Source organism: Canis aureus, chromosome 18 (assembly GCF_053574225.1).
Source record: "Canis aureus isolate CA01 chromosome 18, VMU_Caureus_v.1.0, whole genome shotgun sequence".
Taxonomy (NCBI): domain Eukaryota; kingdom Metazoa; phylum Chordata; class Mammalia; order Carnivora; family Canidae; genus Canis; species Canis aureus.
The window spans coordinates 9741490-9764388 of NC_135628.1; the positions used below are offsets into that span (position 1 = coordinate 9741490).

The window sequence follows — 22899 nt, forward strand, 5'->3', positions numbered from 1 at the left end:
CAAAAAAAATCTAGATAGTATCGTTCTCTTTAGAAGCTCAATGATTTATATGCTGTATCTTGAAGCAACTAAAGGACATGGTGAACATTTTTCATATGGCAGAGTATTTCACATGTTGCTTTAAGGGACAAATTAGTGACGTTTGGGACTTGACAATAACTTTGTGGGAAAAACTAGGGCATTTGTAATGAGAAAAGTGTAGTTTTTCCATGTATAAAAAAAGGATGTACAGTAAAATTTAACAGCATCCTGTATACCTAGAAGGGCTTCTGTGGCAATTGTGTCCATATAGATCTCTTTTATCCTCAAAACTGTCTAGTTTGAAATGAGTACAGTCAGTATTCTTAGGCAATGGTTGGAATATATTAACATTTCTGTTTATGTATTCTCCATTCTTCTCCCACTGAAATCCTTAGCTGGAATTTAACAGCTAAGTTTCTATAGTTTCCTCTTTTTCTTTCAACACATTATGAAAGACTAGATATCCAGAAGTAGAAAATTTAGGTCTGATTGTTATCATTGATAAGGATTTAGAATATTCAGTTTCTAATTAGGAAAAGACCTGAGAGATCATCTTCATTTCACCATGCTTTTGTGAAGGAAGAATTTGAGGCATAGGAAAGTTAAGTGTTCAAGTCTCAGGGGAATCTGACTGTCAATATTGTGTATTTCCACTGGTTTCTGCTGTACTTAATATTACCATATCTGTGCTAGCTGCATGTAACCAGGTAGAGAATTACCACATTAAGAATGACTTACTGCCTGTTGAAAGAGTTTCTGTAACTGAGCAAGCCAGATGTAGGGAGAAATATCATGTTATATGACGGAAGAGAGAGGGAAGGAAAGCTCCTAGCCATGGGCATTAAGTCTGTGATTATAAGAAATATTCTGGACCCAGAGTCAAAGGGCCTGAGATTCAGTTCTGACAACTCTATTTATTAACCGTGTGACTTTGAGCAAAGTCCTAAACTTAAGTTTCTTCATGTATTGAAGAGGAATAATGATTGTTGCCATACTTACTTCACTGGTTGGTGGTGAGAATCCAGGTTCTTGTGGAGTCAAGAACAAATTTACTAGTGGTTATGACTACTGTGGTATTGTAGGCAATACTGCAAACCCTAGCAATAAAGAGACAATGAAAACTTTTAAAAGTTTTATGAAATTATGGAAAGCCAAAAATTAAAAAATAAAATTCAGCAGGAAATCTGATTGTGTCATTGATAAGTACTTACAATACTAGGTTTTTTACTTGGAAAAAGTACCTGAGTCTTCAAGAAGAATTTTGTCTCCTTTATCCTCAAGGAGATTACAACTAGTTGGAGCTACAATCCTTTAAGAAAAAAGCCTTATGTTATATTAGTGGAAGTGGTTGTTAAAATAACAATTTAGCAAGCTGTTAATCTATACTAGACTGAAAATGGGAAAGATATGTAATTAGTTCATCAAAAAGGAGAAGGAAGATTATTTGCTTAAGAAGGATGGTGGAGATTTTTTTGTCATTGTTTTTATTATAAGCCAGTCCTTTCATGCTGTATCTTTCCTGCCCTTCTACTAGAGATAAAGACCCATTACTAATCTTTCAGTCAATAGGAGATTGAATAACCTTGATTCATTTGAGGACCACACATTTCATTTTTACCTCTAAAGAGCTGTTTGCCTTCACTTGAGATTTTGGGTCTTACTTTTAAGACAATTACATTTCTAGCAATCTACATGGATTTTACTAGTTCCAATATTGAAGCAAATGATGACCATCTAGTGATAGGGTTTCTGATTGAAGCAAATGATGACCATCTAGTGATAGGGTTTCTGATAGGGTTTCCCATTTACCTTTTATAATCATGTTATAATAGGTTTATACATTTATCACAATGGTATTTTGTGGTTTCTAAGATGGACATTTCGGTTCATATTTCAACATACTTGAAATTGGCAAGCATCTTTAAATTGATAGCTTCATACATTCTCTGTTGGATTGGTGGTGATTTTTTTTAAATTTTTAAATATTTTATTTATTTATTTATGAGAAGCACAGAGAGAGTGAGAGAGGCAGAGACACAGGCAGAGGGAGAAGCAGGCTCCATGCAGGGAGCCCGATGTGGGACTCGATCCCAGATCTCCAGGATCACGCCCTGGGCCGAAGGCAGACACCAAACTGCTGAGCCACCTGGGTTGCCCTTGGTGGTGGTTTTGATATGATTATTATTGTTATTACATGGATAGCATCAATGCTTTAATTGAGTTTAAGTGTATTTTAGGTACTATCATAATTCCCAGATCCTCGATTTGGCCTTAGATACAGAGTCATGGAAGCAGAGCAATAGAAAAAAGTGAAAAACACAGAGAAAAAAATACAAGAAATCTTAAATGATAGGAAAACATTGTTTCATGGTTTGGTTGGCAGTTTTTCCCTTTCTTATATAAACAATAAAGGAATATCATATAATGATAGAGTTTTGGATTCACTGAAGCATACTATATTATTTTAGCTTGAATAATTTACATGGGATGACTTATGACCTAGTGGAAATTTTAAGAATGTGTATTCATGGAAAGTGATTGTCATTTCAAAACTCATACTTTTAGTTATAGACAGTGCTAAAGGTTACTTTAAAAAAAATCATGGCTCTTACTCAAATATCAAATGGATAAGTATCAAAGATTTTATTTAGCTCCTTAATTGAGGGAACCAGTATGATATTACAGCTTGTTCACGGAGAATTAGAAGAGCACATAGATACAGGCAATTAGGGATGTTGAAATGAATGTACAACAGATACAAAGTTGGTCAATATGCATAGGGCAATGATTTTGTAGATTATGATCACCACGGATTTTTTTTTCTCCAATGTGAGAATTTATTTGCATTTCAATGGAAAAGAATCATTTATATTATTTCGTGTTTTACACCTTGCAGGGTTGTAAAGTAGCTGAAAGACAATAAAAGACTTAAGCACTAAAAAAAAAAAAATTAAAAAAACGTAAGCACTGCGGCACCTGGATGGGCCAGTGGTTGAGCATCTGCCTTTGGCTCAGGTCGTGATCCCTAGGGTCCTGGGATCAAGTCCTACACCTGCCTCTCCCTCTGCCTAAGTCTCTGCCTCTCTGTCTCTTATGAATAAATAAATAAAATATTAAAAAAAAGCTTGACTTATAGAACCAGATAACCTAGAAGGGTATACTAGTCAGGATACCCACTAATAAATATTAATATAATATGTAGCATTTTCAATAAATATGTATTTATATCATATATTGATAGTATTATGACAAAAATGTCATATATATTTTTTTAGACTATTTCACAGTTTTTCACATTGTTTCCTGACAAATCTTAGAGTTTAGAAGGTTTCCCAGCAGGCCTTTTACTGAACTTGAACTTGTTAGGGAGGATTATATTCACACTATGCTAGAAAGATTATTGTTTTCTAATGGCCTTTTCCTTTACCACTCATTACTCTATATTTTAGCTGTATTTCAAGGTATTAATGATTTGGAATTTCTCATTTGTATCTTTGATTTGGAAGATCAAATTTAGCCCAGATTTTATTTTTGAGTGGAGAAAAAATTATTTAAAAACCTTTTAAAATCAAGAATCTTTTCTTAAAAAATTTTTTTTATTTATTTATGATAGTCACACAGAGAGAGAGAGAAAGAGAGAGAGGCAGGGACACAGGCAGAGGGAGAAGCAGGCTCCATGCACCGGGAGCCCGACGTGGGATTCGATCCCAGTTCTCCAGGATCACGCCCCGGGCCAAAGGCAGGCGCCAAACCGCTGCGCCACCCAGGGATCCCTAAAATCAAGAATCTACTAATACTTTTTGATCACCTACCTTGTAATGGCCCAGTTAATTAAAATAATTACATTTGTCTCAAGAATGAATTCTTAGTAAGAAGGCTGTGCAAATTAAAAAAGAATTCTAGCAACACTTTTTAGCAATGTTCTTTTGAAATGTTATGAACAACAACAGATATTTGCAATGAGCTTGTCTATATTTGAAAAAGAGTCTTTGTGTTTAATGCCTTTTATATTTTAGTGAGCTGAGAATGAAATGTTTTTCACTACTTTATGTGATTAATCTTAAATATGGAAAAATGGAAAATTAAATGTCTTTGGAGGGCAGAATCAAAATTATTATAACAAAATACATATTACTTCAAAATTGAGAGTAAATTAAAATTAATTTTCTTACTGTTTTTGACCCACTAATTTAGGAAACAAATATTCTCATTTTCTGGTAGCTGTATGACTGACAAATTGTCACTAGAGAATTATTTGATTCAAATCAAAAGTGTTTCAATTTATTGTAAAACTGGCTCACATTGGTTTGAGGTTGTGTTGAATGTATGAAATGTATGAATGCATGAAGTTCTTATTGAGCATCCAGTTATACTTCTTTAACTATTATTCTATTTATCACATTATTATTATTATATATTATTGTGTTATTATATTAATACACATTTTTGAGACCTAATCTTTTACATGTAAAATTTTGGCATTTAATTTGGGCTGAACTTCCCAAACCGTAGGGAGATACTCATTGATTCATTAATTTATTCAGCAGGTATTTATTGAATGCTTTCTATATACTACTTATGAATGCATCTTATTTTAGGGAGCTTTTCCTTTTTACAATTAAAAGAACAGGAATGATTGAGTTTATGAAATAGTCATATTTCAGTTAGCTTGAGACATTGATTATAGGTAGGAGGTAGCTAATCACCTAATACCTGCACTACTCAAAACCACCCTGGTGACAGCCATCTTCCCCCCACCCCCCACCCCAGTCTCTTTTCCTTATCCCTCACTGACTCAAGAGCAGGTAGTCAAGCCCTGGAGTTGTTCCATATTCACAATAAAGTGAGCTATTCATTTCATTCTTTTCTATAGTAGCATTTACCTTTACATGTATCAGATTAAAGTAAAGCTACAGTTTACTGTGAATATTTTTATACTAATACATGTTACAGCATTTACTTATATATGTTTAATAGATTCGCAAATGTGTATGTGAATCTATTACCAATGACTTTTTTTTGGTTTTAAACAACATCTGAAATCAAAGTGTTGGCAATGTTGGTTTCTTCACAGGCTTCTCTCCCTGCCTTGTAGATGACTGTCTTCTCTTTGTATCTTCACATGATCTCTCCTCTGGCTGTGCACATGACTCCTTCCAACTTTCCTCTTAAGAGGATAACAGTCATTTGAGATGAGGGCCCACCCCAATGACCTAATCTTAATTACCTCTTCTTCTGCTAATGGGCCTTTATGGAAGTTTTTTTTTTTTTTTTTTATGGAAGTTTTTGAGGGACATTGGTGTTGGTCAAGGGAAAGTCAGAGGAGTAGGTCTACTGTAAGGGTTGGGAGAAGGCATAATGGATAAGGTACGTAGAAATGAATGGAGGTAGTAAATTTATGGGAGAGGTAGTCAGAGCAGGAGACTCTGAAGACACTGCCCAAGGAGGGAAAAGAAACAAGATAAACTCTTACATGTTTGGTTTTTTGTGGCCATAAAATGAAGAACACAAGTACTTGTTAGGGTTTTAATGAAAGCTGAATTGTGCTGATATCACTTTCCATTCTTGTGGCAACAAATTCTTACCCATGACCATGACATTAGGGTGAGAAAAATCACATGTAAATTAAGTACTTAAAATTGGAGCAACTGTTTAGTTGTGGCACCTCAGATGGGGAATTTGGTACAGGTAGAACCCTAGGCAAAATAAGAATTTGTTGGGTTAGTATGTTTTTGAGTACCTACTATGTGTCAGGTACTGTTCTAGGTAGCTGGGATAGGTCAGTGAACAAAATGATATAGATGCCTGCCCATGTGGAGATTACTTTTTTTCTAGTGACAAGAGATTATTTAAAATATTATATATAATAAATGTCAAATTATATGGCATATTAAAATATAAGTTTAGAAAAGATTGGTCTCAAGGGGATCCAGGAGCGTTGGAGGAGATGATGGCAGGACATAAATGGAATAATATGTTGGCTTTGAGTTCAAGAGAGGTAGCAACTTGATACTCAGATTTCCTTTTCTTTCCTAGAACTCCAGAGGATGGGGGGTTGGGCCTGCCAGAGAGAGATTAGTGGCAGAGGAACAGGAAGTCAGCTGTTGGGTATTTTTCAACATGGTAATAAATTCACTAATGATAATAATAAAAGATAAGCCTCTGATGCTCATTTGTCCTTTCTTTGAGCAAGAGAAAATAAAATGTTAAAGAAAAAGGGGCAGGAAATTGTCAGAATTTAAAAACTAGTAGTCTATTGAAAATGAATCTCATTTAGGAAAGATTTTGATAGTATTTGGGTCACATGCTTTATAGGAATTTTATGACAGTTTTGTGTAACAGGTTTATTGAGGGAATTCTAAGTTTCATCTACTTTCAAAAGACCAGTATAAACGATGTTTCTTTAACAAAACTGCCTATCTTCACGGCTTGTTAAAATAATTGTTTGCTTCTGGCTTTTAATTTCAACTGAGTCCAAGCTCATTCTACCTGCCACACAAGAGGCCCATATGTCAAGCATGAGATTGAGCTCCTTTTATGTTAGAAAGAGTGGGGGAAGGAGGGGGCTGGGTCAAAAGGTGACCAACATCTGTTGACATCAGAGAAGGTTGTGTAACTTCTTTTTCCTTGGTCAGTTGATCTTTGTGTGTAAGAATCTGGTCACGTCATTCCTGTAAATATCGAAGATAGCATAGTCATGTATGTATGCACTCCCTTATCTGAGGCAGAATTCTGATAAAAAGCAGTTTTTGCAAATCTTTGCTTGTAGCATGTCTAAGCAGAAGTTTCTAGCCATAGATCACAGCAGCAAGGGAAATAGAGGCATTATGGACTCAGACGTGCTAAGTTTCACCCTGTAACAGCCTTACTGAATGTGATGCATATATATAGTCATGGAAGATTATACGAAATTATTGTTGATAAGAACCTTACAGTAAGACTCAGAATTAAACTATAAACCTGCATCTTGATTAATATAGAAATGTTACTAGGAAAAGATAAGTCTAAACTATTCCACGTATCACTGAGTATCTCCTAAAGGTATCTCTCTCCCTCAGCCCCACTGCCCATTAGTGCCCAGAATTGTTTTAAGTCTGTATGTAGAGACACCATTAGTTTTATATTCTCTGTGACCTATATATTTTCTCTTATCTTCTGCTTAAGCCTTCCTTTTAAGCAAGTCTTTATTGATTTTCTTCTTATGCTACTAGTGATATGTCCAGAGAAAATTTAGGATTTCTTTATTGACAAAGTAGAATTTAGGCATTTTGTTTTGATAATATAGCATTTCAGTCACTGATTATGCACTATTAATTATTTGTGGCCTTTATGTGATTGGTCTATTTCATAGGATTTCTTCCTTTAATTCTAAATCAGTTTGCCTTGCTTTTTCTTTTCTTTCCTACTTTGCTTGTTCTTGCTCCTCCTTTTTCTTCAGTTAATCCTATTTTCCAACCTTTACCCTTTCAGCAATGCACAAAAAGGATCCTCTAATTTGAGCTCTGAAACATATCTGAAAATGCTCAGAATGTCTTGGAGAACGTGCTTGAATTCCCATTCTCTATTCATACTTTCAAGTTTCATTACTCTCAGTCTTCAGCTTTGTGCTTCTTTGTCATTCACCATGACCTTGTATGTATTTGCTCCTTTGAAGGCTAAAGCAGCTTATACTAATGTATGTATTGCATGTATCTATTCTTTTTTTCTTTTTTTCCCCATCCTTCTTCTAAGAAGGAGGTGGGTGAATTTGTTAGGAAGGAGAGAGAGGGTATGGTTTGCTCACTTGGGGAGATACTCCTATCTTCAGCAGGGAGTGCCAACAGTGGCAAAATACACGAGGAGTTGTACTTTTATTTTTGATGCAGGCTTTTCCATCTCAGAACGATACACTGTAGTATGCTTAGGGATCTGTGAGAGCACAATTGTTTTCCTATAAAGCAGGAGAGAAGAGGGTAGTTGGGAGAAGGGAAATGGAAAAGGAGGTCCTATGTGAGAGGAGCTTTATCACATAGATTGGTTTTAGCAAAGAGTTTATATGGAATTTGAGGTTCTGGGAATTGATTCCCTTGAAAATATTGTGTGTCTAACCACCTTTTAGAAAGGTCTTCACGTCATTATAGGAGTAGACATACTGCAGGTAGAAGACCAAGTAGATTGTACTATGTAGTTTCTGTCCTTGATTATTACTCGTACTCTCTTGCTTGTGTTAGAAATAAATGTACATTATCATCAGGGTTAAGTGTGACTTATTTTCTGAGGGTCAGAAGTGTATAGATATCATCTGTGGTGCTGGGTTTGATTTTAAGCACTTGACAAAGATGTTGCCGTGGAAATGATGATGAAGGAAAGAGAGAGAGATGGAGAAGAAAGAAAAAGGAAGTTAAAAATAATTTTCTAAAATTCAACACTATTCAATGATACTAGAAAAGTGCCATAGACTATTTTAATCACTTTACAAATGATCTATCTTTATTTAGTCATATTTAGATCCTAAGAAGCAGGTTACTATTATTATTCTCACTTTACAGGTGAGGAAACTATGGTGCAGAGAGGTTAAGTAACTTGCCTAAGCTTCTGAGTGGTGAAGCCAGAATTTGAACCAAGTAGTATTGCTTTAGAACCTCAACCACTATACTGTCTTCCTGCTGTGCATATGTATATATGTATCATATGACTGCATATGTGGGTATGTGTACATGTACATATTTGCCTGTGCATTAGCTGAGCCAGAATATAAATATGGGGTATACAACAGATAAATGAATAAGGAGATTATTTTAAATTATGACAAAGGGTATTATAATTAATGGAGGAAAAACAAACAAATTTGAGTTTGATAATGGGGGAATATAGAAAATAGTAACAACCTTATTTCTCCCAAGTGATAAAGAAACTTGAGTTTTTTATAAAAATGCTGTGTTTAACAAAATTAAGGCTGTATATTTAATGTTGTGTGTTATTTTTAGAGAAGTCATTTAGAAGCCTAAACATTTTTTTTACCTTTTGAAATTTGATGCTGTCAAGATGCACACCCAATATTTTTTTAAGGTCCAATTTTTGCACATATAATGTCATTTAAAAATTTCCTCCCTTTATAAAAGGGATGGAAAATCAAACTATTCCCTTTTTAATTCACCACTTCTTTCTGTTGTGGCTGTATAGAAAGAAGTGACAATGCATTAAGTGTTAGAATATTTACAATAACTCCTACATTTAAAAGTAAAAAAGGAAATGAGTAGCAGCTGCATGTATTTGAATTAAATATTTTGAGATTTTGAGTTTTTTGAGATTTTTTAATAATTTCAGCCTTTTCAATGTTAAATCAGAACATTTGAAAAAAAAAGGATTCTGAAGTCCCTCTTAGAGATTTTGAGGAGAGTTTGATCTGTAGCAGCCTGGACTGAGAAGGAATGTAAAACAGTACACGAATATGTCATCATACTCAGAAGTGTACAGAGGATGATTGATAAATATTGGAGCACTGTACCTTGCTGTACCAAGTCACTTCAAGTTTACCGTGTTTCTTGGGACTGTTTTTAAATCAGAGACCATGATTGTGTCCTCTGCTTCCTTGACCAGCCTACTCAAGTGTCCTCCTCTGCCGACAGGTCTAACACTCTGAATGTATTGAAGGTAGTATGTTACTTTGGTAGATTTGTAAAATAATTTATTCTATTTTATTTGAAAAATGGGTTATTTTATGGGGCATAAGTATAAATAATAGAGGGATTCTTGTCTAATTGATTGTGTGGTCTTGAGTGAATCATCCTTTCTCACTTTTATTTTCTCATCTTTAAAATGAAGAGGATTGAAGGAAGTAATCTTTAAGCCTCCTTCTTAAAAAAAATCAATGCTATTATGTGTATATATTTTTACTAACTGATTTTTTGTTGGAGGTTCTGTAAAGGAGAAAGTGAAGTGAAAAATCCTCTGTATTTCCAAAGCAAATGTGAAATTGAGACATTTTAGATGATAGTGTGAGGCCTCTGTTCCACTTTGATACTGTTTCTGTCAACATAGAGACTTTTGTTCTTTTGTACTTAAATGGTAATTATAAGTAGGTCCAAGCCAGCTCCATTTAACTTTTCAATTCCCAGGACTTGCTTGGGCACAGCAGTTAACTATATGGGGGAATTGAATGTTAAAACACTTATCCTCCTATGATGTACAAAGGATCTACTGGCATACAATTTTAGAAAATTCTGTTAGTATTTATATTCAGCCTTGTAGTATTCTGAGCTTTATTAGCTGCATCGAGTCCTAGTTTATTCGTGCCAGACTTTTTTGTTGGTACTTGGCAATCGTTTGAGGTAGCTACACATACATATTGCAGCGAACACCTGTGCCTCCTCATTAGCACAGGCCATTACTGAAGGTTAGAGATGTACTTTGTTGCCACCCTTAATCTGAAGGCTGGTTTCAGAGTTATTTTGTTCAATATCCTGGCATTGATGAAAGTTTATATTGGGAGCAGAGGGTCATTAAGAGGGTAAAATTCAGTATTGAGAAGGTCTAGAAAATCAGTCAACTGCAAATGATGAAGTTCTCAAATATATGTCCCTAAAGCTACTTCCAGTGATTGAAGCTTGTTTTGAGAAGGCAAAAGACTGAAATAGTTTTGACTGTAAGTTCCTGTGGATAAAATGCACTATAGCTACCTTCAGACCAATTTCTAGTACATGGTTGGTGGCTCCCCAAAAGGAATCCCTACTCTGCAGTAAACATCTATATATCTTTGGGCATTTTTATGATAAAAAACTCAGACCACATTACCTGCAGAGCTCTCATGCATTTTCTTCCTGTCTTCCTTATTTTATAGTTAGATGTGTATTTGTCTTTTTCTTACATCACATGCAGACACAGATGTTCCCTCCCTAGGTCAAGTCTGGGAGTGTGGTTTTGAGGAGGTGTGAGGACTCTTGAGGTAGAGAGGGTGCCTCAGATGGGGACCTTGGAGTTTTAAAACAAGAATTGGAAGAGACCACTGGGAAGCACCATTTCTGAAAAGCAGAGATGAAGATATTAGCTGTGGAATAAGTTGCTAGAATAGCTACATAAGGAGTCTTACTTCCAAAGGAAGCAGTTCCGGAAGAGGATTATATACTGGGATGCAGAACAGCATGGTTTGAGATTAGTCTGCCCTGGGTCTAGCCATAGAAGGGCCAATTCTAACTGCTGAGCCCCACCTTGATTTGACATTGTGTCCATGATTCTTCATTGTCAAATAATGTCTTCCTATGAGTGTGAAGCTCCTCTGGGGGGCAAGTAGTGTTTTCCTAGTTCTTATTGTCTTGATGCCTACCATATAGTAGACAAAAATTTGTTTAATTCATATTTGCAAGTGGGGATTAGGGGTTATAACTTCCATTTTATGTGGGTGTGTGGGGTCTGGATGTGGGCATGAGAAGGTTATTGAGTAGCTGATAGTCATACTGGTCAGCATTTGTCTTGTAGAAAGAAGAATGACCAATCCAATGATTCTTTTCACATTGACCTTTGTATGCTTTCTTTTGGCTATCAGCTTCATCTGGATTGTAAACAATAACCCAGAAGAGAAAGGTTTTATATTCCATTATCATTTCTTGCAGCCACACAGTTTTGTGTGAATAGGACAATCTCAAGTAAAAAAGAGATTGCTTATTTTGAATTGGATTTCCCAGGAAATAGTTCTTAGCCTTAACTTTGATTACAAGTAGAGCTTTCGTTTCCTGTAGGATTGTCAGACATTATTATAAAAAGAACTATGTTTGGAAACAGTATGGGATGGATACCTGAATGTAATAATTTAAACTCTGAAGCCCCTATAATGAAACAGAAATGGCACTCTATTAGAAAGAATAGTTCTATAATTTTTAATGTTTAGGATCTCTTTCTATGCTTAATATTCTATGAATTATATTATGGTATATATGTAATGTAATAGTATTCTTTGAAACCATTAGAAAGTTATTTTAAAAATAATGTTATGTACCTAGTGCTAAACAACTGAGTAATTTTGGGTTGAAAAATACTTTAAAAAATTTGCTATGATCATAACTCATACTGATTGGCCTTTAATAAGTAACTCTGATGGACTGGTTTCTGCCTCAGGAATAGTTTGCTTTTATAAACTTCATAGAATAACAACAGATTCATACATGCTTATGTGAAATAATGCTAAAGAAAATGTAGGAATTGAAAAATTAGAGGAACAGCTTTTCCTGACATGCAGGTTGAGAGTGAGATTACCATCACCATGGAAGACCTGGTACTGTTAAGATCACTGGTATTTTATGACATGTATGGTAATTATTCATAGACAGACTTGTCATATTCATTTGTATAGGTTGCACATTGCATAACTGTAGTGAGATACTATTCATGTATGAAGAACCTACATGTCTATATGTGACGACTCTTGGGCTTATTAATGAGATAGAAAACACTCCTTTACTATGGGAGCCTACTTGCTAGAGGGCCAGATAGATAATACATAAATAAAAGGCATATATATCAGTTTAAAATAAGTGCTATATAAGTAATTAAAACAGTGTGCTGTGGTAGTAATTTGATGGCAAGATTAAATTAGGTGGTCACGGGCAGCCCCGATGACCCAGCGGTTTGGCGCCACCTTTAGCCCGGGGTATGATCCTGGAGACCCGGGATCGAGTCCCACGTCAGGTTCCCTGCAGTGAGCCTGCTTCTTCCTTTGCCTGTGTCTCTGCCTCTCTCTCTCTCTCTCTGTGTCTGTCATGAATAAATAAATAAATAGAATCTTAAAAAAAAATAAATTAGGTGGTCATGAAGAAATACTGAAATGAAAAGAAATGGTAATTTGAAAGTAAAATCTTTGCTAAGTGACACCATTAAATTTATTCTGTATTCATATCTTTTGAGAGTGTCGTTTTTATACTTTTGTTACTGAGGGTACTAAGTCTGACACAGTTCTTTGCTCTCTGGATTTTTTTCAAACTCTTACAGCAATGAGTTTTTTTTTTTTTTTTAAAGATCTATTTTGTCTGATTTTCATAAAAAAACAAGTGTAGTTTTGTATAATGATCTAATGTTAAATTCTATGAGTTTAACTCAGTGGCAGGATTCCACATAATAAAACAGTTTTTAAAAAATTGAGTGACTTTATTTGGATTTTTACATAATGAGAAAAATTCTTTAAGTATTCAGTGATTATATATAACTAAGTATGAGGAGAAAAGATTTGGAAGATAACTCAGACCTATCATAGTTAAAGATGTTTATTTAATTTAACTTTTCTAGTTTCTTTAAGAAATACCATGAGGAATGATTTTGCTTTTGTGTTATTACAACATTTGGTTAAAACTGTTCCCTTTTTGGGGGATAATGTAGTTCCTTTCAGCCTATTTGTGTGTGTGTGTGTGTGTGTGTGTGTGTGTGTATTAAAAAAAACATTTCCACATCATAATGTGGGTTTTATGTCCATCATTTTTAATGGCTTCAAAATGGAGGATCAAGTTGGTATGCTACAATTTCTATAATCATTCTATTTTAATAATTTTTAGTTAATTCTGGAATTTTACTGTTATCAATAATTTTGTATTAAATATTTCGTGGCTTACAGCTTTTTTCCTTAATATTGGAATATTAAGAAGATTGTCCACATGTGAATTTCTAAGTACTAATTTCTTTGTTGCCCAAAAAGCATAAACATTTTAAAAAAGAAATTAGGGAAGGGGCACCTGGGTGGCTCAGTTGGTTGATTGTACCACTCTTGGTCATGATCTCAGGGTTGTGAGATGGAGCCCAGTGTTAGGCTCCCTGCTGGGCGCGGAATCTGTTTAAGATTCTCTCCTTTCCTTTCCTCTCCCTCCTCTACAAACAAACAAACAAACAAACAAACAAACAAACAAAAAAACAAACAAACAAACAAACAAAAACGAACAAAAAAAGGAATTTAGAGAGGTTTTGGTTTTATGGTAATTCAAATTATGATTAGGCATTATATGAAAGTTTTAACTGGGAAAAAACAAGCAAAGAGAAATCGGAAGAGAAACTATAATTCTATGGCTTTTCTATAAAATTTAACACTAGAGGTTTAGATAGAGTTTTGGTAAAATCTGATGCAGGCAACTCTTAGTAAGTTGGATAATCAAAGCTTGGAATTACTTATATTTATCAAAAAACAATTTTAAGATTTAACTGATCTAATTTATCTTCTCATATCTTAATTTCTGTCTCTGGAATCCTCTGAAAACTTTGGTCTAACAATATAAAAGATAAATGCAAATGGTTCTTTAGCTAATCTTCAACTCTGGCAAATTGTTTCTTTCTCTTGTCTTCAATTTTTACCACATTTTTATGGATCTTCCACTCTCTTAAATGTTCTGCTACATTTTATGGACTTACCCACACAAAGATAATACTTAAGAAATTAAAGAAATGAAGAATAAATAGACTGGAAAGAACATTTGTAATTTTGTATCCTGCACATTAGTTTTTGTCAGCCTATTATGGGTAGATGTCAGGGTACCATGAGCTCTTCTGACAAAGGTTTGTAGATGAATAAAATTTATAATAAATATTATGTATGAGAAGACTGAGACCCACTGAGCAAAATGACTTGTTCATGAGTGCACAATTTTCTGTTCCATTGGCCAGTAAAATCTTAAGAAAGTCCAAAATGCATGAGTGATGAATATTATCTGACCAAGGATTGCATTTCTTTTCTGGTTTATCTAGGTTTTGTTTTCTAACAGAAGCTCTATAAATCCTGGCTGTATCCCATGGAAGTGCTGCATGTATAATAACCACTACTGAGATGGAGCCCATTTGTTCTCAAGATAAAAAAGGACATAGCATATTTAAATTTAATAGTGTCTATTGTCTGTTTATTTCCTGTAGTAAGACAAAATGGTAAAAATAATCACGCGTGTACAAGTTCTTACTTTATACACCTAAGATTCAGGAAAATACTTGGCTACCCTACTTAGATCTCTTAAAGCTTATTTTTGTAAATGAATAGTTTAAAACAGTTATCCCATTACTTTTCTAAGTGATTAATTTTACTCGTTTTACTCAAGTAAGGATTTTGACTTGAGCTTAGAATATCTAGTAAATTAAGGAATAGCTGATAAGAAATTTGTCTTTATCTTTCCCATAGACTAGCATCAAGAGATACTCTGAGAGCTATAGGTCTGTTAAAAACTCAGATAAAGTGCAGCTGGGGTGGCTTCCCTTTAGCGCTGCCTTTGGCCCAGGGCCTGATCCTGAAGACCCCGGGATCGGGTTCCGCGTTGGGCTCCTTGCATGGAGCCTACTTCTCCCTCTGCCTGTGTCTCTGCCCCTCTCTCTCTCTGTGTGTGTCTCTTATTAATAAATAAATAAAATCTTTAAAAAAAATAAACTCAAATGAAAAAGTAATATATTAGACTAGGCTAAAAAGGCATACTTGATGATATCCTTAGCTTTCCCTAAGACTTTATAAGTTTACTTTCTTTTTAAAATATTTTTTTATACCAGGAAAGAGAGGAAGAATAGTATTTTAGTTGAGTTATTTTTAGAAAAAATGGCAGTAGTTTTCAGGCATAAGTCATTTAGCATACTTAGGATGCACGTTGCAGAAACTGTGAAAATATCAAATACATTTTCCCTAATGTTAATAATTTCCAATATCTTTATGTATTCTCCAATTTTTAAAAAACTTAGTATTCTAATCAGGATCTCAAGCAGGACTTTGTTATTTATGAGATAAAGCCAGAGAGACAAAAACTAGAGTGGCTCAAGGCTATAATGTCCCCCCCCCCCACCCCGCCCATGTTTGCTTTGTATACATGTGGCAGCAGTAACTGAAAGCAAACTACATCATGATCATGCTTGCCCAGGAGCTCACATTCATCCATGTGATGTTAACACTAAGACCCTATGTCTTCTGATTTGAATCTGGTCTAACATACTTTCCACAGTGCTGTGTTACCCCTCCTGCAGTGAATTTGCTTCTTGGGTCTGAATTTCTCTAAATGTGAGCTGATATGTCCAATAAAGTAACTTATGAAATTATTTGCCACCATGATAAATGTTTATGAAAATCTCAAAAGGGATCTCTGGTAAGATACCATTTTTTCTGAAGTTCTGCTACTCTTGAAGGACAAAATTTAGCTTTTGGAATCTTAAGAAACACAGTGTTTCATCTGGGTTGGAGTTCAGTTCTGTGTATCTTTAAATCCTTTACTTAATTCACCCAGGCAATTATGAAAGGGTGATGTTTAATAAATATGAAATCAGGGAAGATATTGTGAATTAATTATTTTTTTTAGCTGACTTTCAGCACTTTTGTTATGTACTGGGTGGATATTATCCTGCTGCTCTGAATTCAGGAACCATGCCTGGCACCATCTGGGAGTGCCAGAGCTTCCCTATATGTATGGAAAATGTTTGTTCAAGCTGCTTTGCCAGATTCTTTTTACTCAGGCCTTGCTTCTTTGGATGGTAGGTGACTCTGGCAAAGTACACTTTTATTTTTATTTTTTAAAAGATTTTATTTATTTATTCATGAGAGTCGCAGAGAGAAAGGCAGAGACACAAGCAGAGGGAGAAGCAGGCTCCCTCTCAGGTGCCTGATGTGGGACTCGATCCTAGGACCCCAGGATCACGACCTGAGCCAAAGGCAGACACTCAACCACTGAGTCACCCATGTGTCCCCAAAGTACACTTTTAAAAAAGAGTAGGGTAATTGTTTCTGAAGATCAAAAGAAGGGGTCCTTTTGTTAATGGACTTTATTTCTATTCTATGCATCTGTATGTTATCTTAAGGCACATTGTGGGAACTCAGTGCTAAGAATTTTCCTTGCACAAAGTACTGAATGCTGATAAAACTGAGAACTTTTGTGTCCTAACTTCAGTCTTATTAAAAGTAAATTTTGAGAACAGTCAGTGCCCGCTTAGGCTTTTAATTTTAATTTTGTTAAAAAATAGTCTTAAACAGTGTAATTTTCAACCTCTTTAAGGCAGCTAAGAGTTAACTGAGTACCCTGAGTTTGAGAAAACCCTTAGGTTTTCTTGCAATTATTAGCATGGCTCCCCAGCTTTGAGAATATTTTCTAGCATTGCCCTATCATTTAGTGAATCATGTAAAACACTTTACAATAGTGGGCCTTAACTTTCCTTTAGGTCATCAGACCTTTAAGAACTCTTAATTCCAGTAAATGCATCAGTGAATGTCTATACACGCACTGACTCACACTCTTTCTTTCACATACACATTCATGTGTCTGCCCCTATCAATGTGCATCTCCCTCCTTGGGACTCCATGGGGACTCATAAACTCTCTCCTGACCTTGAGAACACCTGTATTAAGGACTTCTACAGGTAAGAGTGAAAAGAGAAAAGAAAGATTGTGGGTTTTTTGTTTTGTTTTGTTTTTTGTTTTTGCTTTGATAGAAAGCACCTTATTTATCCATTCACCTGCCTTTCTGAGCATCTGTTGATTCACACCTGTGTATCTACCCACCCACCTGTGTATCCACCCATAATCTATCTGCCCCCTGCCCATCTATCCATCTTTTATCATATGCTTTCTATTTGTGAAAACTTAATGCATTTTATTTTTCTACTTATTTTTTTCTTTCCTTTAAAATCAGTACTGCTTTTTAAATACTTGCAGAAAATGAAAGAATAAGTCATGGCAACTGAGAACTATACAAGTAGGAAATATATAAATAGTTATGTTGTCTTATAATATACTTTTAAGCCTGACAGATTTGGGAAGGTGTATAGCTAGTCATTCTAGCTGTGGCTTAGTATAGCCTAGACTTTTTTTTTTTTTTTGTATTTTGGGAAGTCTTCCTTTGAACTTTTTGTACTACTCTAGTTTTAAAATAAAGCATATTGTCAGTAAAGACAGAATAGGATTTTCTTGGGTAAAAAAAATTGTTAGGCACCTGGCCATTTATTTATTTATTTTTATTATTATTTTTTTTTAAATATTTTTTTTTTGCGTTCAATTTGCCAACATATATCACCCAGTGCTCATCTCATCAAGTGCCCCCCTCAATGCCAGTCACCCAGTCACCCCAACCTCCCGCCCACCTCCCTTTCCACTACCCTTTGTTCGTTTCCCAGAGTTAGGAGTCTCTCATGTTCTCTTACCTTCACTAATATTTCCCACTTATTTTCTCTCCTTTTCCCTATCAAAGTACTTTTTAAAAAGTTTTAAATGGAATCAGATTTTATTCCTTTTACTAAAAAGTTTTGCTTTTCTTTTTGAAATAACAGGTTTATTTATTTATCATAGGAATCATTTTGTAAAGGCTTTTTAGGATTGTATGGGTTCACCAAGTATTTTTAGACATTCAAATTTTTATGTACTCTGTAAGCAATTATTGTTGAAATCTCCATTTCTTCTAACCTTTTTAGTTTTCATTTTTTTGCTACCTTGTGTCCTCATTTAGTTTAAGAAACCATCTGTTTATTTATATTCATTCATTCATTCATTCATTCATTCATTTGACAAGGGAAGCAGGGTGACTTATTTGCTAAATAAGACCCTAATGGCCCTCTCATTTTCTTTAAGATTGAAATACAGGACTAGGGGACAGTAAAGAAAATCACTCTGTTAGAATATTGCAAATAAGAGCAACATGAAGCTTCAAATGCATACAACCTGCTGGCAGGAGTCAGCTGAGGAGGGCAGCATGAGCACAGCTGCTCACAGCCCACTCATATCAGGAGCATATCATAAAGATGACAAAGTGAAAATCAGGACTAATAGCTTTCAGGTTTTTAATGAGTATAATTAGCATTCCAGCAAAACAAGATTCATACCTATATCTTAAATTCAACCTGTTTTAAGAGAAGAAAATGTCCATGTTATGGACTTGCCTATTAAGATTGAGTGTTAGCCTCTATTTGCTCTTATGGCATTATTAAAGATTTAACTGTTTTTAAATCTTTATGACATGTTGGGCTAGATTTATAATTTAACAGTAAATCTCTAGACTATTTTAGTTTTCACTTAATGGAAACATAACATGGAGATTAATAAATTGATCAATAGTAAAGATCATTTTGCAGGGTTGTTCCCAAATTTACAGACTGTTCTGACACTCTGCACACAAACGTCCCCCCTCTGTTGAAGATTGAGTTAGGCTGCTTAATTGGATCTCAAAGTATAACCTCAAATCCTCACTTTTTTCTAGCTCAAAGTGATAATGTACTTTATTATTAAATAATAATAGCCATTATAGGTACTAACAAGTGAAATCAGGCTATTTAATTCTTTTTCACCCTAGAAATATCTTTTCCATAGGGTCTCTGAATATTCTTTATAAAATTCAGTTTTCAGCCCTAAAGAACTCCCCTAATATTACCTTTCCTAACTGACTTTTTCAAAGCCCCTCAGAACAAAACATCTCATTCAGCCTAGGGATCATTTGAAGGTACCTATAGAAAATGGTTTGAAACAAATTACAAAGCATCTTGAGTCTGAACCTCTAGCCCAACTCAGTCACTGGGAATTTTTTTAGAGGATTATTTGAGGTCAAGGTCCAGTGATATTTCTATTCTCAGCCACTAACGGATAAATGATAAAAGAATTCTAAGGTCTTTGCTAGTGAACTCTGTAAAGAGTGCCAGTCTTGGGTGAGCAGTGAAGTAAGGAGTTTGGATCTGAAAGGGAGCAAATGAAAAGCTATCATGACATTGAAGTGGTCAGTAATGCAATGAGACTAAGAGTTAGGACTTTTGTAACTAAACTGAAAAGATAAGATGAATTCTGGCTCACTTTAGCTTGTGGCCCAGATCAAAAAGCACATCTGTGCAATTGCATGAGTATGAATGTGGATAACTATGTTTTAATATGAGTTACTACTATTTATTGAACAGTAGCACTAACTCCTTTTCATTTAAAAAAATCTCACTTAATTTTCTTAAGCATGTGAGCTCTATAGCACTACACACATTTTGTGGATAAAACCCATTGTAGTAAACCCACAGATACTAGAATTTTGTTGTTCAGAGAGACAAAGTAGTCATGAAAGGAAATGTTTAGAGAGACAAAGTAGTCATTAAAGGACCATCTACATATCTTAAAAGGATATAAAATATTAAAAATATCTAAATAGATTGTCTACAATTTAGACAGTACTTTGACATTTGTCCTTTGTGCATTTTATATTGAGCTGAGTTGCAGTGTTAGAAATTTGCATTTTTATTTGCTGCTTGATCTGGGAAACTTTTTAATCTCTTAGTATTCATTCACTCCTGGAATTTCAAGACATTAGACCAGAACTTCCCAAAGTGAGTTCCAGCTAAAAAGCTTTATATAAAAAAACAAACAACAACCCAACCCTAATTAGTAGTAAAATCAAATATGAACATACCTTTAAATATTTAAGTGAAATATATGCAGCTTGAAGTCAGTGGTAAAAAAGATACACCTAGATTTATATTGGTGACTGAAAAAGACTGCAGAATCTTCCAAAAGTAGTCTGTAAGATAGTAGGAGGAGACATCTAATATATGTAAATTGACTTTAGATATTTTGATAAGTTTAAGATGCAACTACCATAAACTTAATTTTAGATGTGAAATAAAGTTTCTGTATTATATGCTTACTTATTCAATTTTCCCCAGTCTAGAATTAATTTCCCCCCTCCCTGTATTCCATCTGGAAAAATCATACTCATTCTTTACAGTCCGGAAAATGTCCTGCCAGTCATATTCCTCTATCACTTGATACGTATCACATCGTATTACAATTAAGTTGGCTTTCTTCCTTTAGCATTACAGACATCTAGTACATAGAAGGTGATTGACAGATATTTGTAGAATGAATGAAGGAATGGATGAGTAGGTTATATATTTAATTAATTTAACTAATTAAAGATTTTATTTTATTTGAGAGACAGAGTGAGCACCAGCGGGAGAGGGGCAGAGGGAGAGGGAGAAGCAGACTCCCCGCTGAGCAGGGAGCCCAATGCTGATGCGGGTTCAATCCCAGAACCCTGAGATTATAACCTGAGGCCAAGGTGGATGTCCAACCAGCTGAGCCACCCGGGCACCCCAATTTAACAATATTTTTATCCGGTGCTATTTGGATCAACTTTTATAAATATCGAAAGTTATCAAGCAAGGGGGTAACCAAGGTCATGGTCAAAATCTTTGGGAACATTTACTGATGCCTTTTTCTTTACTGGGTGAATATTAAATTGAAAAGGATTATGAAAAAAAAAAAGGATTATGAAGAAATTACAAACCTTAAGACATTTTATTATGGAAATTTTCAAATGAAGAATTCTACAGTGAAGAGCAGAATACCTACCTCTCATATTTTAGCAGACATTTTCTGATTATATATCTATCCACTATTCATCCCTCTATTCATGTGTTAATCCGTCTTATTTATTTTGCATTTCAAAGTAAATTTCAGGAACTTATCCCTAAATACTTCAGCATGCATATCATTAACTAGAGTTCAGTCATAGTTTTTTTTTTTTTTTTTCTTTTTCCTCTTGAGGTAAAATTTAAATACAACAAAGATGTATAAGTCTTAAGGAAACATTTGCTGAGTTTTGACATATGTGTAGACCTGTGTAACCCAAACCTTTATCAAGATACAGAATATTACCATCAGCCCAGAATGTTCCCTCATGTCCATTACTAGTCAAACTCTGCCCTCACACCCTACAGGCAACCATTTTTCTGTTCATTGCCCCCAACCCTGTACCAGTTAGTTTTGCCAAAAAAATGACATCTTTAGGGAATCAAAATATGTAAATGTTTGCCTGAAAAGAACACGGAAAGGTGAAGAATTGCTTTGTGAATTGATCTTAAGAATGATAGCTGAAAAATCTGAGAGGGTAGTTGACAGAGGAAAGCTGAAATGATTCATGAAATGACTAATGACATGGATTGAGGGGAATGCCAGAAGTACACACAGCTAGCATTCTGTTCAGCCTGTAATTGCTTATAATGGCACATAGTGTATCAACCTGAAAGTCACTTGACAGAGGTTTTTTGCCTGGTGGTCAGCAAAAAGCGACACAATTCTCTGGCCAAAACAAGCTCATATTTTATAAAGGTTATAAAATTGAAATATTTGAAATGATTATTTCAAATGTTTTGCTTTTGTGATATAATTGTTTACTATTTGGCTTCAAAATGATCTATCATAAAATGTTGATAAAAATGCAGAGTTTTAGTTATTGCACAGAGAAGAAACCTACTTTGGGATATATAAAACTGCTCTGGATTAAGACTGTATTTAAAGTTTTAATGGTGTAGTTGTACATCATGTATGGTTGTAATGAATCCCAGATGTTGTTCAGGTACTTTGTATAGATCACTAATATATTTGAATTCAATAAAGAAAGAAGCCAGCAATAAAATGTACAAAATTGCACAGCTTAGTCGGGGCACCTGCCCTGACTGTCCATCAACGGCTTCCAGCCTCTCTTCTGTACAGCACAGCCAGACTCTGAGTGCCAGCTGATGGATTGTTAAAGTGCATAGAACCATTTGCCCACTTTCCCTTTCTTTTCCCCCCTCAATTTCCTCCTTTACCTCTCTCCTTCCTTTCTTGCTAATTAAACATATTTATTTTCTACCTCCTATGTGACTCTATGTTAGAAGGTGGAGTTACTGTTGCATATCCCTTATTGTAAAATGGGTTCTACAGATGCTACTCAGATTTATAAACATAAACTTCTAATAAACTAGAACTCATTTTTATTTTTTTTTATTATTTGTTTTTTTTTAGAACTCATTTTTAAAAATATCATGCATCCTAGAATTTGTGAACGGGGTTTCTAGAAGATGGGACATGTTGGTATCTGTGATAGGATAGATTCTTGGAAGTTAATTGCATGCTCATACTGTTGACTTCATTCCTTTCTCTCCACAACTGACAACTGGACTTGCTTTCCTACT

General features: G+C 34.8%; 1 protein-coding gene across 8 annotated transcripts in view; it reads left to right on the forward strand.

The window, feature by feature from the left end:
* Positions 1 to 22899, forward strand: part of IMMP2L (inner mitochondrial membrane peptidase subunit 2) — an 845985-nt gene that overhangs the window by 93473 nt on the left and 729613 nt on the right. Inside the window, exon 5 of one of the 8 annotated variants that reach the window (XM_077856160.1) lies at positions 14716 to 14847. The exons of the other annotated variants lie outside the window; for them this stretch is intronic. Within the exon in view, the coding sequence (XP_077712286.1) occupies positions 14716 to 14743 (28 nt within the window). The 3' untranslated portion in view covers positions 14744 to 14847. Of the gene's footprint in view, positions 1 to 14715; positions 14848 to 22899 lie in introns of those variants that run through there. 8 annotated transcript variants of the gene reach the window in all.